Source organism: Pelophylax lessonae (assembly GCF_965119305.1).
Source record: "Pelophylax lessonae genome assembly, chromosome: 3".
Classification (NCBI taxonomy): Eukaryota; Metazoa; Chordata; class Amphibia; order Anura; family Ranidae; genus Pelophylax; species Pelophylax lessonae.
Window position 1 is genome coordinate 590,577,102 of NC_138770.1, and position 27,301 is coordinate 590,604,402.

The 27,301-nt window shown below is 44.7% G+C and overlaps 1 protein-coding gene across 1 annotated transcript in view; it reads right to left on the minus strand.

The window, feature by feature from the left end:
* Positions 1 to 27,301, minus strand: part of MACROD2 (mono-ADP ribosylhydrolase 2) — a gene marked incomplete at its 3' end in the record, with an annotated part of 3,247,744 nt that overhangs the window by 68,149 nt on the left and 3,152,294 nt on the right. The window contains 3 exon segments of the mRNA XM_082250969.1: positions 1,545 to 1,610; positions 7,797 to 7,860; positions 12,191 to 12,255. Of these exon segments, the coding sequence (XP_082107095.1) occupies positions 1,545 to 1,610; positions 7,797 to 7,860; positions 12,191 to 12,255 (195 nt within the window).

Genomic DNA, 27,301 nt, shown 5'->3' on the forward strand with positions numbered 1-27,301 from the left:
GATGTAAGCGATATTTACAGCACCACTTGTAATTATTGTATCACTGGCTGAATTGCATTTTCTGCCTTGACGGCAATTCTTTGTTATTCTTTGTTACTATCTCTGTATCTTTTACTTCTAATAAACTTTTGATTGACAGTAAAAAACCTTGAGAGTGCAAAATCTGGTGCAGCTCTGCATGGTAGCCAATGAGCTTCTAACTTCAACTTGTTGAATTAAGCTGAGCAAATGAAAGCTGACTGGTTTCTATGCAGAGCTGCACCAGATTTTGCACTCTTCAGTTTTAGTAAATCTATCTCAATATATGAGCAAACCATATACTCTCTTTCAGAGCACTAAGTGTAATTTCTTTCTGCTGCCTTGTTCCTTTGGCGATCAGCAACTTATCGCCATCATTACTAGTAAAAGAAAAAAAAAATCCCATAGTTTGTAGACGCTTGCAACTTTTGCAAAAACCAATCAATATATGCTTATTGGGATTTATTTTACCAAAAATATGTAGCAGAATACATAGTGGCCTAAATTGGTGAAGAAATTAGATATTTTTACTTTTTTATTAGGTATGTTTTACGGCAGAGAGTAAAAAAATATTGTTTTTTTTCAAAAGTGCCGACCTTTGTTTGTTTATATCGCAAATACATAAAAACTGCAGAGGTGATAAAATACCACCAAAAGAAAGCTCTATTTGTGGAAAAAAAGGACATACAATCTATTTTGGTACAGCGTCGCACGACCGTGCAATTATCAGTTAAATTAACGCTATGCCATATTGCAAAAAATATTGCCTGGTCATAAAGTGGGGTAAATCTTCCAGAGGTCAAGTGGTTAAATAAAAATATCTACCCAGAGTTCAGCAACCCCCTTCCTCGTCATAAACCAGGCACAAAACCCAAGAAGTGGCCATTAATTACACTCATCTAGAAAAAAAAAACACTGGACTACCTATGTATGAAACAGATAGATATATTTCCTTAAACCCAATCCCCTTCCCATACTCAGATCAAAGCACTGTAGGTAGAGAGAGATAAATCTAAAGCCCCATACACCCTTTCCTGATTGTCGGCCGTAAATATTCGGCCGACGACCGATCGGCCGATTGTAGGCTTGTTAGCTTCCGACAGCGCATTTTCGGCGTGCAGGCATTAAAATTTTTTGTTGGCCAACACCAGAACGGCCGATTGTTCGCCAGTCAGTACAGATTTCGGCCAACAGACAGCAGATTAGCAAGACTGGGCATGCTCAGAAAAGAAAAAAGACAAGGAAAGTTAACCATCACATGACATCACTTCTGCAGTCGGTTGTTGTTGGCCGACAAAATTTGTGTGCAGTCTTTTGCCGTTTTCAACAGACACGACAGCCCTGGACAAAAGACGGCTGATCGTTCGGCCGACGATCAGTACGTGTGTACGGGGCTTTAGTCCCAGCATTATTTCATAACACATGTAGCTCTCTGTCTTTCTGAAGAAAACCATAACTATAATACATACACAAAACATAAAATAAACCATAAAAATGAACTTTACATATTCGAACAGCCACATTACCTATAGGTTCTTCTGCTAGAGGGTTGGGAGATAGTAGTTCTTGTGAATCCATGATTACGCTTTGCGCTGCAAAATAAATAAAATAAATAGTTATCAGTAATTCACGCATGTATATATATATATATATATATATATATATATATATATATATATAGTGCCTTGCAAAAGTATTCGGCCCCCTTGAACTTTGCGACCTTTTGCCACATTTCAGGCTTCAAACATAAAGATATAAAACTGTATTTTTGTGTGAAGAATCAACAACAAGTGAGACACAATCATGAAGTGGAATGAAATTTATTGGATATTTCAAACTTTGTTAACAAATAAAAAACTGAAAAATTGGGCATGCAAAATTATTCAGCCCCTTTACTTTCAGTGCAGCAAGCTCTCTCCAGAAGTTCAGTGAGGATCTCTGAATGATCCAATGTTGACCTAAATGACTAATGATGATAAATAGAATCCACCTGTGTGTAATCAAGTCTCCGTATAAATGCACCTGCACTGTGATAGTCTCAGAGGTCCGTTTAAAGCGCAGAGAGCATCATGAAGAACAAGGAACACATCAGGCAGGTCCAAGATACTGTTGTGGAGAAGTTTAAAGCTGGATTTGGATGTAAAAAGATTTCCCAAGCTTTAAACATCCCAAGGAGCACTGTGCAAGCGATAATATTGAAATGGAAGGAGTATCAGACCACTGCAAATCTACAAAGACCTGGCCGTCCCTCTAAACTTTCAGCTCATACAAGGAGAAGACTGATCAGAGATGCAGCCAAGAGGCCCATGATCACTCTGGATGAACTGCAGAGATCTACAGCTGAGGTGGGAGACTCTGTCCATAGGACAACAATCAGTTGTAACTCAATGAGTGTAGAACACTAGTTAGGACTAAATTATTGGAGGAACATCAATCTTTGCTTTTTCGCTCTAAAGCGCGGTTTTATGCCCAGGGAAATTGAGCGGGTAAAATGTTGGCCAATTATCTTAGGAAGAGGCAACAGCAAGCTAAATCGTCCTCTATACGGGACCCTCATACCTCTCGCACTGTCTATCATTCATCTGAAATAGCCAATGCCTTCGCTAAGTATTATGCTAATCTTTATAACTTAAAGGACGATAATGCTACGAAACAGCAGTCAGTGGAGGGTATCCAGCAGTTCCTCGGTGGGCTCTGCTTACCAACGGTCTCAGAGGAAATGTTGGCTCACTTAAATGCCCCCATAACGGAGCAAGAAATTGAGCTGGCTATTGGATCTCTCCCTTCTAATAAGTCGCCAGGGGTGGATGGCTTTTCTGCCGCGTACTTTAAAACCTTCAGTTCTATTGTGACACCATACCTAGGTCGAGTATTTAATGCTGCTATGACTAGATCCTTTTTCCCCGCGGAGATGCTTCAGGCTATTATAGTAGCTTTGCCCAAACCGGGGAAAGCCCCTGATGTTCCGCAGAATTTCCGCCCCATATCCTTGCTAAATTCAGATTTGAAGCTATATGCAAAGATATGGGTGCAGAGACTGGTAAAGGTCACCCCTTCTCTAGTGCGCAGTGATCAGGTTGGATTTGTTATGGGCAGGCAGGCCCCCGACGGCACCAGACGGATGTTCAACCTCCTGTCAGTGGTGCAAGGTCGCAGGGTGCCCTCGGTGTTCCTGACGCTTGATGCAGAAAAAGCGTTTGACAGGGTTCACTGGGGGTACCTAAGTGCGACACTCTCAAAATTTGGGCTTCGGGGTCCTGTCTGCTCGGCCATATCGGCCTTGTATACCATCCCCTCGGCAAAAGTTGACACCAGCGCTGCCATGTCCGACTCCTTTACTATCACGAATGGCACCCGCCAGGGATGCCCTTTGTCTCCTCTGCTCTCTTCCCTTGTTATGGAGCCACTGGCGGAGGCCATTCGAAGTGATCCTTCTATCTCAGGCATCAGAGTGGGAGACAGGAAGCATAAAATAGGATTATTTGCAGATGATGTAATCCTTACCCTTACTTCCCCAATCACATCCCTGCGGAACCTTACTAAGGTCCTGGATGCGTTTAGCGCGGTCTCCTATTACAAGTTGAACACTACCAAATCCCAGTGTATGCCAATTTATGTGCCCTCTGGAGCCCTGGGAGCGTTGAGGAAGGAGCATCCCTTTCAATGGGCCTCTAAGTCCCTCCTATATTTGGGCATACATTTGTCTTTCCCAACCGCTTCAACCTACTCGATTAACTACTCCGAACTTACTAAGATGGTGCACAAAGACTTGTCTCACATTGCCCAGCATGAACTCTCGTGGGTGGGAAAAGTTGCGGCGCTTAGAATGATTGTCCTACCAAAAATTTTATACTACTTTAGAACAATACCCTTGGCCCTCCCACATTCCTTTTTTACCGATATGGACAAACATTTGGGAGATGGACAAAAGATTAGGAGATTTCTGTGGAATGGGAAAGTGCCCAAAATTTCCTACTCTACCCATCTTAGGCCCAGATGCTGGGGCGGAGTGGGTTTACCGGACCTTCATAGTTATCATGCAGCGGCTCTTTTAGATCAGGCGAGAGAGTGGTTCAATCCCGCCTCTGATAAGTTATGGGTCCTCATGGAAAGGGCCTTGGTTGCAAATAGAGACCACCCCTCCTTGCTGTTGGCGGCTCAAACTGGTCGGAATCTCCAACTCCCTGGAATCCCGTCCATTCAGGCTACTGTGAATGGGTGGGGGACTTTGCGACTGGTATCTGGGATCCCAACCTTACCTAAGGAACTTACGTTTGCATCATACGAATTTCTCCTCCCCTCGTTACATTGTCCCCGTCGCGATATCCCACGCTCCTTTACATACTCCCAAATTCTATCTTCCACTCATTCGTCCGATTTCTTTTTTTTGGCACATCTGCGTCATTACCACCTTCAATTTCCTGACGCGAATATTTGCATCTCAGGAGGTTTTGGAATATCTTACTTCGGGGACCTCGAAGTCTAGGGGATTTTCATGGTTCTATAGACTTCTGACACACCCCAGAGACCAGCCCAAATTGACATGTATGCTAAAATGGGAAAGAGATCTCAATTCGGAATATTCTAATATTGATTGGCTGGCTGCTATCAAATCCTACTTTCAATATACGCATTGCACTAATCATTGGGAGGGGCGCTTAAACTTCTTAATAGGAGCTACCTCACCCCATCAAGATTAGTGCACATGTTTAAGGATTCTTCGGTTGCCTGTTTGGGGGAATGTGGGGCCAGAGGTACTATACTCCATATATTTTGGGAGTGTAGACGATTGAGGAGCTACTGGGTGGCAATCTACGCTTTGGTGGCCTCAGTTACGGGACTGACACTTCCGCTGTTGCCTTCATTGGCATTGCTAAATTTGGGTATTTGTGCTATTCCAAAAGGGCATAGATGTATTATTTCACATATCTTAATGGTGGCCAGGATGAATGCGGCGGCGGCGTGGAGATCTACCAAAACCCCCACTGTTTATGATGTCAACCGAGTGAGGGTAATCCACTCATATGAAAAACACTTTTCTAGTTTGGGAGATAATCTCCCAGCCTTCCAGCAGCAGTAGAGGGGGTGGCAGACGAAATACCCCAGTTGAGCGTGAACATATTTGCTTATGATTTGTACTTGCTGATTGTTGACTAAACACCGGAGGCACTGTTTGTTTGGACTGTCCAGTTGATAGTCTACTAGTTTTAAATTTGACTGTTATCATTTTTCTTATTATTATAAAGTACCTCAAGTGCCTGGTCTGTCCTATATTCTTTGGACTGTGAGGGTTGGGGGAGAAACGTGTTGATCTATGGTTTGAGGGGGGTCCGCTGAAGATCTGACGGGGGATCGGTTAGGGGTGGGGTGGACCGGGGGGCAACGGCACAGTATGCTCCCAGTGGGGTGCCGGGCCTTGATTGGCGCCCTAACCATGGAATCTTGGCGCCCCCCACTGCGCTCCACTAGTGTCTTGAGGTACTCTGTACAATTTACGGTATATGCTATTACTTACCATGTTTCACTGTTTTGATCTTTGTACATACTGACGGAATATATTTGTTGTATGTCGCAAAACTTTAATAAAAACTATTGAAATGGAAGAGTGGCAAGAAGAAAGCCATTTCTTAAAGATATCCATAAAAAGTGTCGTTTAAAGTTTGCCACAAGCCACCTGGGAGACACACCAAACATGTGGAAGAAGGTGCTCTGGTCAGATGAAACCAAAATCAAACTTTTTGGCAACAATGCAAAACTTTATGTTTGGCGTAAAAGCAACACAGCTCATCACCCTGAACACACCATCCCCACTGTCAAACATGGTGGTGGCAGCATCATGGTTTGGGCCTGTTTTTCTTCATCAGGGACAGGGAAGATGGTTAAAATTGATGGGAAGATGGATGGAGCCAAATACAGGACCATTCTGGAAGAAAACCTGATGGAGTCTGCAAAAGACCTAAGACTGGGACGGAGATTTGTCTTCCAACAAGACAATGATCCAAAACATAAAGCAAAATCTACAATGGAATGGTTCACAAATAAACATATCCAGGTGTTAGAATGGCCAAGTCAAAGTCCAGACCTGAATCCAATCGAGAATCTGTGGAAAGAACTGAAAACTGCTGTTCACAAACGCTCTCCATCCAACCCCACTGAGCTTGAGCTGTTTTGCAAGGAGGATGGGCAAAAATTTCAGTCTCTCGATGTGCAAAACTGATAGAGACATACCCCAAGCAACGTACAGCTGTAATCGCATCATAAGGTGGCGCTAAAAAGTATTAACTTAAGGGGGCTGAATAATTTTGCACGCCCAATTTTTCAGTTTTTTATTTAATAAAAATATTTGAAATATCCAATAAATTTCGTTCCACTTAATGATTGTGTCCCACTTGTTGATTCCTCACAAAAATTACAGTTTTATATCTTTATGTTTGAAGCCTGAAATGTGGCAAAAGGTTGCAAAGTTCAAGGGGGCCGAATACTTTCGCAAGGCACTGTGTGTGTGTATATATATATATATATATATATATATATATATATATATATATATATATATATATGTGTGTGTGTGAGTGTATCATAGGGTTGCAGAGTGCCATAGATGTTGCATTTATTCATTAAAACATGATATAATTTAAATTTCACATTAAGGACTTATTTTAATTTCTGCTTGCAGCCATGGAAGAAAAACTTACTACTACTGTCCAGATCTATTAAGTGTCAGCTCTCCTGCAGAATGGAGTGTTGGGGACACAGACAGCATATATAATCTTACAGAAATTCTTAACAGGGGCACAGACAGTATTAAAAACCCGACAGATGTTCCAATACTTCTCTGATGTACCCAAAAATAAAAAGTAGGTTTTAGCTGGAATTTGACTGCTCCAGGGCCAGCTTTAAAGTCCAACTCAGGTTTAGTTTCTCCCTCCTTTGGCAACCTATCTATCCTTCTCAGAGGTGTCTTTTTCTAAGGGATTTTGGCTGGGTCCAATGATGTCACAGGTCCTTCTTCCTGTTTAATTCTTCTTCAGCAGGTCGGCAGATCCTAAAAGCTCATAGTGCTGATCTCTGTAACATTCCTTATATTGAATTTAGGGTTGGGAATTAAACTTTGAAGCTCAGGTGAGTCTATGGAGGACAGCGCTAGAAATCAGGTGAGCTTATCAACTTTTTAATTTTTAGTTGTTGGGGAGTAATTTGATTATTTTTGCCCTAGGCTTTAAAATTAACTGAGCTTTAAAGTTAATCATTTTTTTCCCTATAATCTAACATAAAATTACATCAAGGTAAATACTACAATAATATTTGAAATATGTGCTTACTGAAAATAATCTATATTTTCCTTTATTAACAACAGGCCCTCATGGCAGGCAAACCCAATGTATTACTGTAAGCCAGCATTTATTACATCTAACAATCTGTTCAGACACCTTTACCACTTTTAACTGTTACTGAAAAAGACAGCAAATGGATTTTTTATTTTTGTCTTTTTTTGGGGAGGGATCGGTGGGGTTGGAGTGTCCTGATTTAGCTAAAACATCTACAGATGGCAAATATGCTTTGCATGAATGTGCCATTAAATTCCTACAAAGTAATAAAATACTTCTTTGAGATAGACTGGGTTTGGTTTACTGTATGTGAATGTCTGCTGTTCTTTTTTTTGCTTTGCTGGGCTTTTGTGTTTTCTTCTTTTGTCTCTTTGTGTTTCTTTTTGAACGATGCATGTTAATTATTAATCCAATAAAGCATATTAAAATTAGTTTTGTGCGTATTATTACATTGTGAGTCAATGCTCATTTCTTGGCTGGGTTCGTTTTCCTCTTGATTGTTCTTCTCTTCTATTTCTAAAAAAAAAAGAGAACAAAAAAAAGAAAAAAAAGAAAAAAGTAATTTACTGAAAACCTCAAGTGCTACTGTTAGATAGAATTTCATAGATTTCTGTTACATACAAGTAGGATCTCTCACACATGAATAATAGCGTCCATAGCCCTTTAGCGTATGGGGGTGACATTGATTCTAGGTCAGATTTTCTGCAGATGTCTAGACAAGGGATTCAACTGCCAAGGGTGAACTGAAGTCATAATAATATTAGGTCTATATTCAGTGTATTTACCATAATAACATTTGTGAGCTAGTGGGTGCGGGGGGGCACCACACTTCATCATTTATTACTTTTGGTAATTTTTTTTCTCTATTTTGTAACCATTTTCTGTCCACCTCTAAACGATCATGTCTAAATTTAGTAGGAGACCTGGAAACCTAAGGGTGGTATTGTATTGTGATGGTGCCCTGGCCGTGTCTGACCAGTTTGGTGATCTCATCGAATGGCCGATGAAGTCTGCAAGAGTCCCGCATGAGCAGCCACTGGCGAGGTGAAAAAAACCCAAGCTCCCCAGAACCTGTCCTGCCGCAGAGTTCGTACAGGTAGTCGTTAACTGCACGTTTCTGCTGGAGCAGCCTATCAAGCATATGCAACGTAGAGTTCCATCGCGTCGGTCAGTCACAACTAACACACCTGACGGGCAGGTTGTGTCGCCGCTGAATGTCAGCAAGGCGAGCCATGGTTGTGTAAGATCTTCTGAAATGACCCGAGATTTTCCTGGCCTGCCGCAAGACGTCCTGGACCCCAGGGTATTTGGCAACGAATCGCTGCACGACCAAGTTCAGGACGTGTGCCATGCATGGCACTTGTTTTATTTTGCCCTGTTTCAGCACGCTCAGTATATTGGCACCGTTGTCGCACACCACTTTACCAACTGTCAAATTGAGCGTTGTCAGCCACTGATCTGCCTGTAAACGCAAAGCTGAAAGGAGTGCAGGACCAGTGTGGCTCTTGGCTTCCAGGCACAACAGATGCAGCACAGCATGGCAACGTCTCACCTGGCATGTGAAATAGGTTCTGGGGATTTTGGGCAGCGCAGCGGAAGAGGAGGAGTCAGCCGAGGAGGAGAGGGAGGATGGAGGAGGAGGAGAAGAGGTAGACCTGCATGTAATCCGTGGCGATACAAACAAATCTACACGGGTGCCACGGGTTACATGCTTGATGGCCGTCACAAGGTTCATCCAGTGGGCATTAAAAGTGATATACATTCCCTGCCCGTGTTTGCTAGACCATGTGTCTGTGGTCAGATGTATCTTGGCACCGACACTGTGTGCCAGAGATATATTCACTTGCCGCTGAACATGGCCATACAGCTCTGGAATGCCCTTCTGCAAGAAATATTTCCTGCCTAGGAGCTTCCCTTGTGGTGTTCCAATGGCCACAAATTTACGAAAGGCCTCCGAGTCCACCAGTTGATATGGCAGTAGTTGGCGGGCTATCAGTTCCGACAAGCCAGCAGTCAAACGTTGGGCAAGAGGGTTATCCAGCGTCATCATTTTTTTCCGCTCCAACATTTGGGCCACAGAAGCCTGCCTTTTTCCAGAACAACGCGACAATGGCATCATGGAAGGTAGAGTGGAGGACAAATGTGAGGAGAGAGAAGAAGGAGAAGAGGCTGGACGGTGAGAGCCTGGAGTCTGGCTTTGTGGGTTCTGATGGTGTTGCTCCCACTGGGCTCGGTGATGGGAGTTCAGGTGCCTTCTTAAGGCGGTCGTCCCTAGGTGAGTGTTGGGCTTACTGCGACTTATGCGTTGACTGCAAAGGCTGCAGATGGCAACACTGTTGTCAGCAACGGACAGATTAAGAAAAGCCCACACTGCGGAGCCATGTGCCGGCATCCTGGGAGCGCCAGATGTGACTGTACATGGTTCATGGCTCGCTCCTGATACATTGGCTGTCTGCTTTGTACCTCTTGTGCAATGCAAGTTCCGCCTGCTTCTCCTCCCTATCTGCTGGTCCGTCTCTCCTTCTGAACTCCCCTCCTCTTCCTCTCTTGTGGCCACCCATGTGACGTACATAGACATGTCATCATCCACGTAACCTTCCCCACCACTAACATTCAAGATCTCGGAGTAGGCAGCAACAACGGGGAACAACCTCCTTGGGCTGATCTGGGTACTGTCGTCAGACTGCTGAGTGGCGGCTGTTGCTACCTCCTCTTCCTGATCCGATGCCAAGAATGGCTGCACATCGCAAATGTCTTGTGATGGATTGGAAAATAATTCCAGTGACTCAAGCGGAGGGTAGGTGGTGGTGGTGTTTGTGGTGGTGTCTTTGGGGGTGCACACAGCAGAGAGTGAAGAGGGTGCAGATAGAGAGGATGAGGAGGGTGCAGAAGAGGAAGGGGGAGTGAGCCACTCAACCAAGTCTGGTGCGTCCTTTGACGTAATCGAACACACCTTCTGAAACTTCACACTTTGGCTCCGGGCCTACTGCTCCTGCCCTACCCCTACCACCCCTGCAGAAGGGCCTGCCTCTTCCTCTGCCTGTCATTTTTTAAATTACCCTGTGACAAAAGTCTCTAGAGAATCACAGTATATCTGGAAAAAGGTATATAACACCCCGCTTCAATCTGTGATATTGGAGAACCACAGGTTTATCACACCAGTTCTACAAATAATTGGCCAGTAACTGTTGTTACTGTGTGTAGCACAGTTAACACAGCAAAATAGGCCAAATTTTTGCAGGACTAAATACACTCTTAGAAAAGTATACTGTTAAATAACACCCCACTTCAATATGTGGTATTGGGGGGGGGGGCACTGGTTTATCACACCAGTTGTACAAACAATTGCCCAGTGAGTTTGGCACTGTGTGTATCAAAGTTAACAAAGCAAAAGAGGCAATATTGTTGCAGGACACAAATACATTTATAAAAGTATATTCAGATGACACCCCACTTCAATATTTGGTATTGGGGGGCCACTGGTTTATCACACCAGTTGTACAAAAAAATGGCCAGTGAGTTTGGCACGGTGTTTATCAGAGTTAATGCAGCAAAAGAGGCAATATTGTTGCAGGACACAAATACACTTATGAAAGTATACTCAGATGACACCCCACTTCAATATGTGATATTGGGGGGCCACTGATCTATCACACCAGTTGTACAAAAAATTGGCCAGTGAGTTTGACACTGTGTGTATCAGAGTTAACACAGCAAAAGAGGCAATATTGTTGCAGGACACAAATACACTTATGAAAGTATACTCAGATAACACCCCACTTCAATATGTGGTATTGGGTGGCCACAGTTTTATCACACCATTCTACAAATAATTGGCCAGTAACTGTTCTCACTGTGTGTAGCACGGTTAACGCAGCAAAAGAGGCCAAATTTTTGCAGGACTACAATACACTCTTAGAAAAGTATACTGTTAAATAACACCCCACTTCAATATGTGGTATTCGGGGCCACTGGTCTATCACACCAGTTATAATACATTAAAAGTGCTTTTGTCACTGTTTGTAGTATTGCTGCAGCAACACTAAACACACCAGTCACAATGCTGCACAGTGCACAATACAAATCCACTATAATATGCTTTCTATATTGCAAAGTATATTATACGTGGATTACACCCCTATATAGTGCACTGCACACCTATACCAAATAGCAGCCCTTAAAATGACTTTTGTGGACCTTAACAGAGCGATTTGTGTCACTGGCAATCTCTGTCCCTGATGAACACAGCATACCTGTCCCTACACTGAAAAGAGACTGCAGCCGATCTGTCCCTGATGAACACAGCATACCTTTCCCTAAACTGAAAAGAGACTGCAGACCTATACCAAATACCAGCCCTGAAAGGGACTTTTGTGGATCTTAACAGAGCTATTTGTGTCACTGGCAATCTCTCCCTGATGAAAACAGCAGACCTCTCCCAACGCTGACAAAAATCAGAATGTGAAATGGCCGACAGCTCTGGTCTATTTATAAGGTAGGGGGCATGTCCATGTGCTGAAATGTTTCAATTGGCTGTCCCGTTCCTCCTGATGGCTGTGTCATGGGTCAAAGTTCTCCCCAATGTAAACTAATATGGCCACCGCGAATAACGTTGGCAAAATTGGCGGGTTGCGAACAAGCAAAATTTGCGGCGAACCGCAAGGCCATCTCTATCTACGAGGTCCATTCTAATGAATCTAGCTGCAATGATCTACTAACAAATTTAAATGCAGCACACTGTGATTCAATGCTTTTTACAAGGCATAAACAGGCCATTATTAAACATTGCCATCATTGTCAAGTATGGCTATGGGTATGGTATGGATAGGAAACACATGAATACATGTCTTATTACCTTGAGATGGTTCGTTCATACTGTCATCTGCCAAATCTGATGCGTGAGATTGTTCTAGAAGGAGAAATAACACAAAAATCATACTGTATAAACATATGAATAAATCATATTTCACAAAACTGATTTTCATAAGCCTTTAACAAATATATTTTTAATGTATTCCACTTTTCAAAACAATATACTGCATGTTGGATTGCCTATCCCATTATCTGTGACACAAGTGGTTTCATAGTTTTTTGCAAAATACAGACCATCAGCCGAAACTTTGACTCTGGTCCATTTGAAGTTGGGTGGAAAACTGTTGGCCATTCATTTATGGTTATCGGGAGGTGTATGGAAACAACTAGTCAAGTAGGTTGACAAACCCCAGGAAAGGGCTCATCCACATCTTTCCTCCTCCGCAATTTGCCATACACCCTTATCCCTTATCCCATGAGATACACAATACAGTGGGGTTGATTTACTAAAGGCAAATAGACTGTGCACGTTGCAAACTGCAGTAGCTCCAGAGCTTATAAAATGAGCAGAAGCTCTGCTGATTTCCATCATCCAATCATGCGCAAGTAAAAAAGCAATTTATTTTTTATTTTCCTTGCACACGATTTGGTATTCTGTGCAAAGTGAAGTTTTACCTTGTTCGCTAATCTCTGGAGTAACTGCACTTGCAGAGTGCACAGTCTATTTGCCTTTAGTAGATCAACCCCAGTGGGTCTACCCTCTGAAAAGAATAAAGAATTACTCAGTGGTGGTGCCTGGAGCAGATGTCTTTTGAGACATAAAATCATTAGCTGTCTTATGAATGTGTCTACAGAGAGCTGCCTGGTGGAGAGGTTTTCCATCACTTTCTGTGCTGACTTGGGGCACACTCCATAAAGGTGACAAGTAAAACTGGACAGGCATTCTAACTTTCCCAAGTGCTACCTAAAAACAAATATATATATTTTTTAAACAAATAAAATATTTTGGTGCTATCAGTCATCTGAAGGGAGTTGGACCTGGTGGAAAAACATGATTGCATTCCACTATATCGTTGCATTTTTTTCCCCATTTTGAACAAACTGTATTAAAGCTGCCAGCTTATTCTCCAGTCTGAACTTAACAATCAACTGAATTCTAGCGGTCGATTGAAATAGCAGGTGGTAGACTGTTTAGTTTCTGACAATTACTTGTGATTGTATGTGCAGTTCCTGGTAGAGGGAAAGTGGTTGAAATTGACAGAAAATTGTCACATGTATGGCCAGCTTTAGAAACGTGCCTCCTGCTGCTTACCAGGAGCTTTTAGCTTCTGTCTAGCACAAACAACCTAATGTACTCTCCAAATAAATCTCACACATCAGTAACTGAACATTGTCTATGATATTTACAGCTTTAGTTTTATAATACTAGATAGAAGAGGTACAAACAGACAGGACAATTTGGTTTGTTCAAGGCTGGTTGCTAAGCTGAGCTGGGAATTTTTCTTTGTGTTTGACATGCGTCACCCTTCCATCTTGCTGTTAAGGCCAGTTATAGGTTGGGGGAGTTGCCGTTCGTTTGTTCTGTTGAATATTTAGTGAGGTGGCGCACTGGACACCTTCGTTGTCGTGCTATTAGCTGGGTGTCCAGTATGCCCCTGTGCCTTTAAGAAGGAGTGGGCTCCCTCCAGTCTTTCCAATACTAAATCAAAAGTATTGGGACACCTGCCTTTACATGCACATGAACGTTAATGGAATCCCAATCTTAGTCCGTAGGGTTCAATATTGAGTTGGCCCACCCTTTGGAGCTATACCCGCTTTAACTGTTCTGGGAAGGCTTTCCACAAGGTTTAGGAGTGTGTCTATGGCAGTGATGGTGGACCTTGGCACCCCAGATGTTTTGGAACTACATTTCCATTGATGCTCATGCACTCTGCAGCGTAGTTGAGCATCATAGAAAATGTAGTTCCAAAACATCTGGGGTGTCAAGGTTCGCCATCACTGGTCTTTGGGAATGTTTGACCATTCTTCCAAAAGCGTATTTGTGAGGTCAGGCACTGATTAGAGTCTCCGCTCTAATTCATCCCAAAGGTGTTATTTCAAGTTGAGTTCAGGACTCTGTGCAGGCCAATCAACTTCCTTTACCCCAAACACGCTCATCTATTTGGGATGAATTAGAGCGGAGACTGCGAGCCAGGCCTTCTTGTCCAACATCAAATGCACTTCTGCAAGAATGGTCAAACATTCCCATTGATACACTCCTAAACCTTGTGGACAGCCTTCTCAGAAGAGTTGAAGTTGTTATACCTGTAAAGGGTTGGCCAACTTAATATTGAACTCTATGGACTAAGACTGGGATGCCAGTAAAGACAATGTGCATGTAAAGGCAGGCGTCCCAATACTTTTGCCAATAAAGTGTACATGCTCCTACTATAAAGCCTCTCAAAATGTATAAAGGTAGGACAGCAGATAATACTGGAGTGCCTTGTCGTGGCCTCTGCAGCTTATGCATGTATTTGCAAATGAGTGCAAACTAAAATCCTGTTTTTAACATTTAACATGGTTGGGTTCACACCTAATGCAGATGTGGCACACAGCAGGGGTGCAGTGCACCCCTGTTCTCTGTTTCATGAATCAGGCCCAAATTTTTGCCTGAATTCAGATCTGAAATGAAGCAAAAGACGCATAGGACCCCTGTGCAATCCGCTCTGCAGCCGCCATGGAGATGTGTGAACTGGCTCCATTGAGGGCCAGTCACAATCTCCTGTTATGCAAATTGGATGTAGGGAAACCCGCATCCAATTCCCATAAGTGTAAATCCAAACTTAGATAAGACAATTATGTTTGTTGCAGGCTGGTTGGTAAGTTGAGCTATGAATTTTTCTTTGTTTTAGATAGAAGAAGTAACATGTTACAGATGTGGGTAGGGCAGTAGGAATGAGTCAAAGCTGAGGTTAATAACATCAACTATAGTAAAATGTGTTGAGTCATATAGCCATTTAGTTAAAAAAAAGGCAGTGAGGCAAGTTACTATATGATGTCATCATCTTGCAATAACATCACTTATAGTCCATGATGGAACAAGAATGGTTTTGCCAATAAATTTTTATATTAACCTTTGTATATAGTGTCAGAATGATCAGGGTGAACACTGGGAGTTCTGAAAATGTCACTATATTTACTCCCCTGCACTGTGCTATAAGTCTCAGCGTGGTGCCAAACTCCTATTTTGACATATTACTGCATGTAGATAATGTGCTCCTCGCTGCCCTCAAAAGACTGGGGATGTCCAATATGACTAAGTATAGGAAACAAAGAAGGCACGTGGGCCTAGTGCATTTTCCTCTGAAGGTGTTTTAATAAACGGTATAAAACGGAGGTGAATGTACTCACAAACCAATGCTTGCATCATAGCTTAGACATAACACCATCTGCTTAAGTCCATAAAAGTAAATTCACAATGCTTGTAGACACATAGGCTAAAACGTTTCGAGGTCTTTTTCAGAGCCTTTCCCGTATGTAGACATGTTCGAAGTAATAGGAAATGACACTCTCTCGGTGAGATGATGTGTAGACAGGAAGAATGATCGGATTCCTGGACTGTGGAGTGGGGAGGGGGTCTCCTCCCCAGTATATGGGGGTACAGGGGAACTAATCCTCTCTTGGGGTGCATACCTCAACATTTCATCAATGGGGGTGGGCATGTTATGTGGTGGCCTGTGACCCTAGGATTAGTTCCCCTGTACCCCCATCTACTGGAGAGGAGACCTCCCCTACCCTGATCTGAATCTGATGAATCCTCCTGTCTACACATCATCTCACCAGGAGAGTGTAATTTCCTCCTCCTCTGAACATGTCTACATACGGGAAAGGCTCTGAAGAAGAGGGTAACCTCAAAACGCGTTAGCGGATGTGTCTATGAATTTACGTATATGGAATTAAGCAAATGATGTTATGTCTAAGCTGTGATGCAGGCAATGGTTTGTGAGTACATTCACCTCCATTTTATAGCATTTATTAAAACATGTTTTGAGGATAATGCGCTAGGCCCACACGCATTCTTTGTTTCCTATACTTACATGAATACTGGGAGTAAATGACATGACAACGTAAAGCATTCCGTGCAATGTGTTTCCTGAATGATGAAAGGAAGATTTTAAACTTGTGCATCCACTCATAGCATAATAAAGCCAGCTGTGGAAACATTAAAAATAAAAATCCAATGCGCTGGCAAATGTTATGAAATTGACACATAAATAATAAATACGACAATCTTTAAATGAAAACACTGAATGTCTGGTGCTAAGCAAAAAATAATACTTTGTTTAAGGAACTATACAAAAGTAATTTCCAATGGCTGTCAACAATATAACACGTACATAAATCAATAAGGGATATAAAATGTTTTATTAAAAAACAAAAAACGCTTGCTGCCATAGCCTATCCCTGTCACCGGTCGGGATCGGGAAAGCTCCATTAACTTGCGGAAAGCACAAGGCACTGGCAAGATAGGAGTTGATTTGTTTTATTGCAGAATAAATATTTAATCAAGGGTTTGCTTTTAATAAATATCTTATTCATGAGAGATACGAAATAGATGTCACTAAAAGCATCACGTCTCCTGTTTATCCAAACAGCAGTGAAAAAAAAAGGGAAGTTAATAGAATTTGCTGTGTCAAAGGAAACCTGTCATAAACAAAATGAATAGGCTAATACTGCTGACCCCCTTCTAAAAATACTAGGAACCACGATGCTGCTTATTGACTGATTACTTCTCATCTGCAAGCTTATTCTAAAGGACGATGGCCATCAGCCATCCCTTTTTAGTAAACTTCCATCTTTGGATTTTACCTATAGGAAAGCCTATATTAAGGCCTACCTATAGGTAGTGTAAATATCTTCTAAAATGGCTGCTAGGACAGTAAACATCTCTTAAAGCGGAGTTCCACCCAAAAGTGGAACTTCCGCTTTAGGTGGTTCTAACCCCCTGACATGCCACATTTGGCATGTCATTTTTTTTGGGGGGGGGGGGGGGGGAGCGGGTACCTAGTTTTGACAGGTACCCGCTCCCACTTCCGCTTGGAGCACCGCGGCGCCCTGAGCGGAAGTTCTCCTCTCCCCCTCCCTCCCTGCAATCTTCTGGGACATGTCAGAGGTCCCAGAAGATTGCCGGCAAATCACGGCGCGTAGCACAACTCGCGCATGCGCAGTGCATACCCGGCTGTGAAGCCGCAAACTGTCACAGCCAGGTGCCCACACCAGTGATGCCGGCACCTCAGAGCAGAGAGGGAGAAGAGCGAGGCTTCGGGCAGCCGCATAGCTGGACCGTTGGACAGGTGAGTGTGTGAGGCTGGAACTCCGCTTTAAACGGGGCATGTTTAGGCAAAACTTACTGTCCTAGCCACCAGTTACATCATTGGCGCATGCGCTTTGAAGGAAAGGCCGCCCATGCCGTTTCTTCAGGACAGTGTGCTGTGGCTGGTGGGTATTGCTGGAACACTTTTTTACTTTTTTTTCAGGTAAGTTTCACATAATGTGGTAGGATGTGATGCATCCAAGCACATTATGCCTTTGCCTTGCAGGTAAAGCCTCGTGCGATCGGCCGTCTTTTGTCCAGGGCTGTCGTGTCTGTTGAAAACTGCAAAAGACTGCACACGAATTTTGTCGGCCAACAACAGCCGACTGCAGAAGTGATGTCATGTGATGGTTAACTTTCCTTGTCTTTTTTCTTCTCTGAGTATGCCCAGTCTTGCAAATCTGCTGTCTGTCGGCCGAAATCTGTACTGACTGGCGAACAATCGGCCGTTCTGGTGTTGGCCAACAAAAATTTTAATGCTTGCACGACAGATTCTGTTCGGCCGAAAATGCGCTGTAGGCTGTCGGAAGCATCATACTAACAAGCCGACAATCGGCCGGTCGTTCGGCGGCCGAATATTTACGGCCGACAATCGCTACGTGTGTACGGGGCTTTACCTTCAACTATGTAGTGCAAGGGTCTGCTTGGCTGCATACAAATTGAAAGTGTTTAGGTTTGACCTCATATTATATGGTTTTGGTAAATCTAAAGGAAAAAATCTAAAGACAATTGTATAGTGTATGGCCCAATAGTCTAATGGGCCATACACACTATAAGATCTTCTGAAGACTTTTTCCTTTAGACTTATCAAAACCATATAATATAAGGTCAGACCTAAACACTTTCAATTTGTATGCAGTCAGCCAGGTCTTTGCATTACAAAGAAAAGGTAAATCCGAAGGAAATCTAACCACAAAAGTTGGATAGTGTGTATCCAGCTTAACATCTCCCTCTCCCCCAGAATGATAATAGCGCTGGCCAAAGGTTTCTAATTTACTACTTCATCCAGATTGCAGACATCCTAGGACAGAAAGTGTGTTACTGACAGAATCACCAAGTGAAAATAACTTTTAAAAAGCCTAAAAAAGAAAATGAAAGCAGCCACCACATCTAATGATTGGTAGGCTGTAATATATTACATTTTGGAAGGATTTCCGCTTTAATACAGTGAGTTTGTCACACATTGCAATACATTGTACATACATACAACCAGTCATGTACATTTATTCTCATTGCCAGTGCTAAATAAGTTGTGTCTGTGTTCTTTCACAAACTTAAGTTTTTATGTCACACATGTGGGATTAATTCAAAACAAAATTCTTGTTCAGATGTTCTATAAAAGAAAGGTGAAACCTGATAGATTGCCACTGGCAACATCTCCACTAGTGTGCTCATTTTATTTGGTCCAGTTTTAATGAATCAGTCTCGTATATTTGACTTTTAAGCCAAATTTCTCTAGCAGCTGTTATCATTCAGATAAAATCTTCGATGTCTCGGCCAATAGGATACTCATTGCCTTCATTTTTGGCAAACGTCCAACTCTTATTTCATACTTTCTTTGTATTCTCTTGGCCAAAATGTAAAATCTGTGCTTATCTATCGCCTATGTTTTCACTTAATACTGTTACTGACCTAAAAATAAGTGCATAAGTGGCGAACAAAACATTGTCATCTGCATCCACAAAGTTTTGGTAACTTGTTTTTTTTTTTGCAATATTTATTTATTGAGATAAAAGATGAAACAATGTTGGGCATGCCATGAACAATGACAAGTATGTATAATGCAGTAATATATGGCAGAGATTTAATAAAAAGGTAGAGAGAGAAGCATAAGTGGCCCAATGAGGCCTGGTAGAAGAGGACGAAAAGGGATGAAGGGGATGAAGAGAGGTAGGGAGTGAGGGTGAAGAAAGTTGATACGGCGGTCTGATTTGGAAGGTTACAAGGGGTATGCGTAAATGAAATTACAAATAGGATGGATATTATAATTAGTGTTGAGCGAACACGGACTGTATTATTCGTGTGCGTACCGAATAATTGGATTTTTTGTACCCGAACACGGACACTTTACTGTATGTTCGGGTAAAAATCCGTGTTCGGTCGTTTTATTTCCGGGTTTTGCATGCTTTGGCGCTCTTTTCATGGCGGGCTTTCAACAGCCAATCAACAATCGTTTAACTGGTGTGCCTTAAGCCATCCCAGCCATGCCTGCAAATGTCTCAGTAGCTGTGATTGGCCGTCTGAAGCATGTGACCAAGTCTTTATAAGTTCCAGGCAGCCGCAGCGTCTTCATTCTGCTGCTTAGATCAGGGACAGAGCACACATCAACGTGCTGGCTGCTGATTAGGGAAAGACAGGCAGGAAAAAACCATTTGTGTCCGGATAGAATTGAGGGACAGGTCGGAGTGTTTAGGCAGGGCGAGTTGTAGGCATTTTAGGGATAGAGTCTGCTGAATTATAGGGTCAGTGTCTTCTACAAACTACAATCGATATTGCTGTGTGGGGGGTGGGGTCTGCACTCAATCCTGATCTACGATCTCTTCTCAATCCTGTTAGGGAGAGGCTGCTGCTGAATTTTAGGGTCAGAGTGTTCTACAAACTACAATCGATATTGCTGTGTGGGGTCTGCACTTAGTCCCGATCTACGATCTCTTCTCAATCCTGTTAGGGAGAGGCTGCTGCTGAATTTTAGGGAAACTGTGTTCTACAAACTACAATCAATATTGCTGTGTGGTGTGGGATAGGAGATAGGCAGGTGTCAGTGATCCACATCCATTTTTCTGTGTGTGAGCTGCAGTGAACACAATCTTTTTGGGCTGCAGTGAACACAATCTTTTTGGGGTGCAGTGAACAACGTCCTTTTTGGGGTGCAGTGAACAAAATCCTTTTTGGGGTGCAGTGAACAACATCCTTTTTGGGGTGCAGTGAACACAATCTTTTTGGGGTGCAGTGAACAAAATCCTTTGTGGGGTGAGTGAACACAATCTTTTTGGGGTGCAGTGAACAACATCCTTTTTGGGGTGCAGTGAACACAATCTTTGTGGGGTGCAGTGAACACAATCTTTTTGGGGTGCAGTGAACAAAATCCTTTTTGGGGTGCAGTGAACACAATCTTTGTGGGGTGCAGTGAACACAATCTTTTTGGGGTGCAGTGAACAAAATCCTTTTTGGGGTGCAGTGAACAACATCCTTTTTGGGGTGCAGTGAACAAAATCCTTTTTGGGGTGCAGTGAACACAATCTTTTTGGGGTGCAGTGAACAAAATCCTTTGTGGGGTGCAGTGAACACAATCTTTGTGGGGTACAGTGAACAGAATCTTTGTGGGGTGCAGTGAACACAATCTTTGGGGGGAACAGTGAACACAATCTTTTTGGGGTGCAGTGAACAAAATCCTTTGTGGGGTGCAGTGAACACAATCTTTGGGGGGTACAGTGAACACAATCTTTTTGGGGTGCAGTGAACAAAATCCTTTGTGGGGTGCAGTGAACACAATCTTTGTGGGGTGCAGTGAACACAATCTTTTTGGGGTGCAGTGAACAAAATCCTTTTTGGGGTGCAGTGAACAACATCCTTTTTGGAGTGCAGTGAACACAATCTTTGTGGGGTACAGGGAACAGAATCTTTGTGGGGTGCAGTGAACACAATCTTTGGGGGGTACAGTGAACACAATCTTTTTGGGGTGCAGTGAACAAAATCCTTTTAGGGTGCAGTGAACACAATCTTTGTGGGGTGCAGTGAACAAAATCCTTTTTGAGGTGCAGTGAACACAATCTTTGTGGGGTGCAGTGAACACAATCTTTGTGGGGTACAGTGAACACAATCTCATACTTCTGAAGATTTGAGGGTGCTGCCTGTTCCATACTCCTCCTCCTACTGCTCAACCATCCTTTTAGGGGTACAAACAATAGTAATTGGGGCCTAGTGTGGTGGTGTACGTGTGAGATACATACACTTTCTTTTTGATCATATTTTCTTTTCCGCTATTCAATTAAAACCTTTGGGGATCAATTAAATTGCGTGATAGTCTGTGTCGGTACGTGTGAGATCCACCTTTCCAAGTTTTTGGGGTTCATCTCATACTTCTGAAGATTTGAGGGTGCTGCCTGTTCCATACTCCTCCTCCTACTCCTCAACCATCCTTTTAGGGGTACAAACAATAGTAATTGGGGCCTAGTGTGGTGGTGTACGTGTGAGATACATACACTTTCTTTTTGATCATATTTTCTATTCCGCTATTCAATTAAAACCTTTGGGGATCAATTAAATTGCGTGATAGTCTGCGTCGGTACGTGTGAGATCCACCTTTCCAAGTTTTTGGGGTTCATCTCATACTTCTGAAGATTTGAGGGTGCTGCCTGTTCCATACTCCTCCTCCTACTGCTCAACCATCCTTTTAGGGGTACAAACAATAGTAATTGGGGCCTAGTGTGGTGGTGTACGTGCGAGATACATACACTTTTTTTGATCATATTTCCTATTCCGCTATTCAATAAAAACCTTTGAGGATCAATTGAATTGCGGGATAGTCTGTGTCGGTACGTGTGAGATCCACCTTTCCAAGTTTTTGAGGTTCATCTCATACTTCTGAAGATTTGAGGGTGCTGTCTGTTCCATACTCCTCATCCATCCTTTTAGGGGTAGAAACAATAGTAATTGGGGCCTAGTGTGGTTTTGTACGTGCGAGATACATACACTTTTTTGGATCATATTTCCTATTCCGCTATTCAATAAAAACCTTTCTAGGGCAAGATCTTAAATTACAGAAATATGAGGAGACCGTCAAATAAGGGCCGTGGTCTGGGTCGTGGTGCTGCTGGTAGAGCTCCTGTTGCAAGGAGAGGACGTGGTCGATCTGTGCCAGCTACACGCACAAGTGAAACACCTTCCTCAAGTGTGAGTAGGCGACAGAACCTGCATCAGTATTTGGTAGGGCATCATACGCCCCTAGAAGTGATGAGGCCAGAACAAGTGGAGGCGATAGTAGATTGGTTTGCTGCTGACAGTGCCTCCAGTTCCTTCACATTGTCTCCCACCCAGTCTACTGCAGAAAGGTCACAGTTGGCACCTGCAGCCGATGTCCAACCGTCTTTCACCTCACCCCCTTGCAAATCAGGCAAGCAGTCTGAGCCCCAAGCCATACAGCAGTCTCTTCTTCTTTTTGATGACTCTGTCAGCAGGGTTTCCCAGGGCCATCCACCTAGCCCTACCCCAGAAGTGGAAGAGATTGAGTGCAGCGATGCCCAACCACTTATTTCTCAAGATGAGTACATGCAAGGATCATCGCAGCACGTCTCCGATGATGACGAAACGCAGGTGCCAACTGCTGCGGCGTTCAGCATTGTGGAGACCGACAAGGAGGGCAGGGGTGAAGACTGGGTGGAAGATGATGTGGAGGACGATGAGGTCCTCGACCCCACATGGAATGAACGTCATGCAGGTGACCTGAGTAGTTTGGAGGAAGAGGCGGTGGTCGCACAGAGCCACCAGCACAGCAGAAGAGGGAGCAGGGTGCAGAAGCGGAGCGGCCGTGCCCTAGACACTACGCCCGCTACTGCCCAACACAGCAAGGGAACGAGCGCACCAAAGTCAGCTCAAAGGAGTTCTCTAGCGTGGAAGTTCTTTAGAAAATGTGCTGATGACAGGACACGAGTGGTTTGCACCCTGTGCAATCAGAGCTTGAAGCGAGGCATAAACCTTCTCAACCTGAGCACAACCTGCATGATCAGGCATCTAAGTGCAAAGCACGAGCTGCAGTGGAGTACACACCTTCAAAACCAAGAAACGTCTCTGGCTCATCCTGCTTCCTCTTCTGCTGCAGTCTCGGCCGCTCCAGCCACATCTGTAGTGATACCGGCACCTGCCACCCCGCAAACAGACGATCTGTCAGCAACACCACCACCTGGGTCACCAACAACCATCTCCACAATGGAAGCGTACAGCTTTCCATCTCCCAAACACTTGAGAGGAAGAGGAAGTACCCCCCTACCCACCCGCGATCCCTGGCCCTGAATGCCAGCATTTCAAAATTATTGGCCTTTGAAATGCTGTCATTCCGTCTGGTGGAGACGCACAGTTTTAAAAACCTTATGTCGGTGGCTGTCCCACAGTACGTCGTGCCCAGCCGCCACTACTTTTCCAGGCAAGCCATCCCTTCCCTGCACAACCAAGTGGGGGAAAAAATCAGGTGTGCACTGCGCAACGCCATCTGTGCCAAGGTCCACCTAACTACCGATACGTGGACCAGTAAGCACGGTCAGGGGCATTATATCTCCCTAACGGCACACTGGGTAAATGCAGTGGCGGATGGGCCTGAGGCGGATAGCAATTTGGCGCATGTCCTTCCACCACCGAGGATTGCAGGGCGCTTCAGTTTGCCTCCTGTTCCTAACTCCTCCTACTCCGCTTCCTCATCCTCTACCGCCTCCTCATCCGGACAGCGTAACACCTTCACCACCAACTTCAGCACGGCCAGGGGTAAACGACAGCAGGCAGTTTTACAACTTGCCTGTTTGGGGGACAAACCACACACCGCGCAGGAGTTGTGGAGGAGCATGGAACAGCAGACAAATGAGTGGTTGCTGCCAGCGAGCCTCAAGCCCGGCCTGGTGGTGTGCGATAACGGGAGAAATCTCATAGCAGCTCTGGGCCTAGCCGGTTTGACGCACATCCCTTGCCTGGCGCATGTGCTGAATTTGGTGGTGCAGAGGTTCCTTAAAAACTACCCCGATATGTCAGAGCTGCTGCAGAAAGTGCGGGCCGTTTGTGCGCACTTTCGGCGTTCTCACCCTGCTGCTGCTCGCCTGGCAGCGCTGCAGCGTAACTTCGGCCTTCCCGCTCACCGCCTCATATGTGACGTGCCCACAAGGTGGAACTCCACCTTGCACATGCTGGAAAGACTGTGCGAGCAGCAGCAGGCCATAGTGGAGTTTCAGCTGCAGCACGCACGCATGAGTCGCTCTGCGGAACAGCACCACTTCACCACCAATAACTGGGCCTCCATGCGAGACCTGTGTGCCTTGTTGCGCTGTTTTGAGTACTCCACCAACATGGCCAGTGGCAATGAGGCCGTTCTCAGCTTAACTATCCCACTTCTATGCCTCCTTGAAAAAACAATTCGGGCGATGATGGAAGAGGATGTGGCACAGGATGAGGAGGAGGAGGAGGATGAAGAGGTAACATTTCCAAGGCTTTCAGGGCAGTCATTCGCAAGGGGCTCCGAGGGTGGGTTCCTGCACACACAAACGCCAGGGACACAATTGTCCAGCAGGGGCACAGTTCTGGAGGATGAGGAGGATGAGGAGGAGGAGGAGCTGGAGGAGGAGATGGAACCATGTTCACAGCAGGGTGGCACCCAGGCCAGCTCATGGCCATCACTGGTGCGTGGCTGGGGGGATACAGAGGACATGGACGATACACCTCCCACAGAGGACAGCCTTTCGTTGCCTCTGGGCAGCCTGGCACACATGAGCGATTACATGCTGCAGTGTCTCCACAACGACCGCCGAGTTGCCCACATTCTAACTTGTGCTGATTACTGGGTGGCCACGCTGCTGGATCCCCGTTACAAGGACAACGTACTGTCCTTAATTCACTCACTGGAGCGCGATCGCAAGATGCGCGAGTACAAGCGCACGCTGGTAGACGCCATGCTGCTGGCATTCCCATCTGACAGCGGGGCCGCAGTGGAAGCACAAGGCAGAGGAGGAGGAGGAGGAGGAGGAGGTCGCCAACGCAACCAGGGCACCGCCAGCACCTCAGAAGGCAGGGTTAGCATGGCCGAAATGTGGAAAAGCTTTGTCAGCACGCCACAACAAACAGCAGCACCAGCAGCTCAGATGGAACGTCTTAGCAGGAGGCAGCATTTTACCAACATGGTGGAGCAGTATGTGTGCACACGCCTACATGTAGTGAATGAGGGGTCTGCCCCCTTCAACTTCTGGGTCTCCAAATTGGGCACATGGCCTGAGCTTGCCCTTTACGCCTTGGAGGTGCTGGCGTGCCCTGCAGCCAGTGTATTATCTGAACGGGTATTTAGCACGGCTGGGGGCGTTATAACAGACAAGCGCAGCCGCCTGTCCAGAGACAATGTGGACAAGCTCACGTTCATTAAAATGAACCAGGCATGGATCCCACGGGACTTTTCCGTACCTTGTGCAGAATAGCAATGGATACCGACCTTACCCACCCATTGTTCCATTTTTGCTCTTTCTCACTCTTTTGGGGTGTGCCCTCATTTAAAATTTGTGAAAAGAAGCAGTTTTGGCTACCTCGTCCTCCTCCTCAGGGCCAGATTAACGTAGGGGCTATTGGAGCTGCAGCTCCAGGCCCCTACCTTTTATATAGGCCCCGGGTTGGCCATATTCACTGTTACCGCTCTTCTGTCACTTGTAAACACAGAAGTCTGGCTTCTATGCTCGCTTCCCCAGGCAGCACCCTCAGAACCTCCCCACACAGCGCGAAGGCCGGACAAGGAGGGACAGTTGCCGATGCATGGATGTGTTTATGGGCTTCAGAGACAGCATCCCATGTTGAATTAGGCATGCATGGCTGCACCCTTCCTCCTCTGGGTGCATGGCAAGGCACGGCCCTTAAGGCCCTTCAAAATCCTCAGCACCAAGCCCATGATGCTCTTAATCCGGCCCTGGTCCTCCTCCACCGCCGCTTCCACCTACACCACCCATAGGTGTGCGCAGCCTATTGCATTAAGGTGTGCACCCCAAAGTTGAAATACACATGCATGTGTTTGCCAGCAGGGAGAGTAATGTATCGGGGCCATGTACCTGTAGGCAAAGAGAAATAGAGCAGAGCAGGTCTGAGGGAGATCTTTCCCATCTCCTCACTGGCAATGCTATGTGCCCTAGGTGATTAGGGTGTGCCCAGGCACACCCGGCACACCCTGTGCGCATACATATGTCACCGCCACATCCACCACCACCTCAACCTCCCTCCTACTCCATATGGGCCTCGTCCTTCAGAGATGAAGAAGAACATTGTTTTATTTTTCTGTTTTTTTTTGTTGTTTTAAGTTATTTCCCTATCCACATTTGTTTGCAGAGCACTTGCCATGCTCTTAATTACGTTTTGCTGCCATTTGCAGCACTCCAGCCCTTTCCTTTGGTGTTTTAGAGCCATTTTAGTGCCTTAAAGTTCGGGTCCCCATTGACTTCAATGGGGTTCGGTGTCCGGGAAAAGTTCGGTAAAAGTCCGGGACACGGACCCGGACTTTTTTTTAAAGTTCGGCCGAACCCGTCGAACACGGACATCTAGGTGTCCGCTCAACCCTAATTGTAATACAAAAAGAGGAAGGGTATGATTGAAAAAAGTTTTGGTAACATTATTGACAGCAGGCAGCTATTACAACAATGGGACCCCATATAGGCTACCTGACGGCCCTCACAGGAAAAAATAAATTGCACAAACTCCAACAAAGGTGGGTGGTCTTATGTGGTTAGTGATGGGGCATCATGCTTCCCTTTGGAATGTTAACAGAACACCGCATAGATGGCAAAAAGAGGGATGAAACCAGAGATAGATGGATGGGCAGGCTGGGTATAAATAGCTATGGAGGGCAAACTGGCCATAATTTAGTCACATGCTTGCTGGTGGTTTGGATATTGTGACAGGAAGTCAGGTAAATCTGTGGATGTAGTCACAGACAGGAGATACATTTCCACCTGGTTTAGAAAATTCACCAATTACTATAGGGTGTCGGCTGCAGAGGTAGCCAGAACTGTCTAAGGACGTTGAACAGACTTCAGCTGTTCAGAATGAGGAAATTAAGGCCTCTATA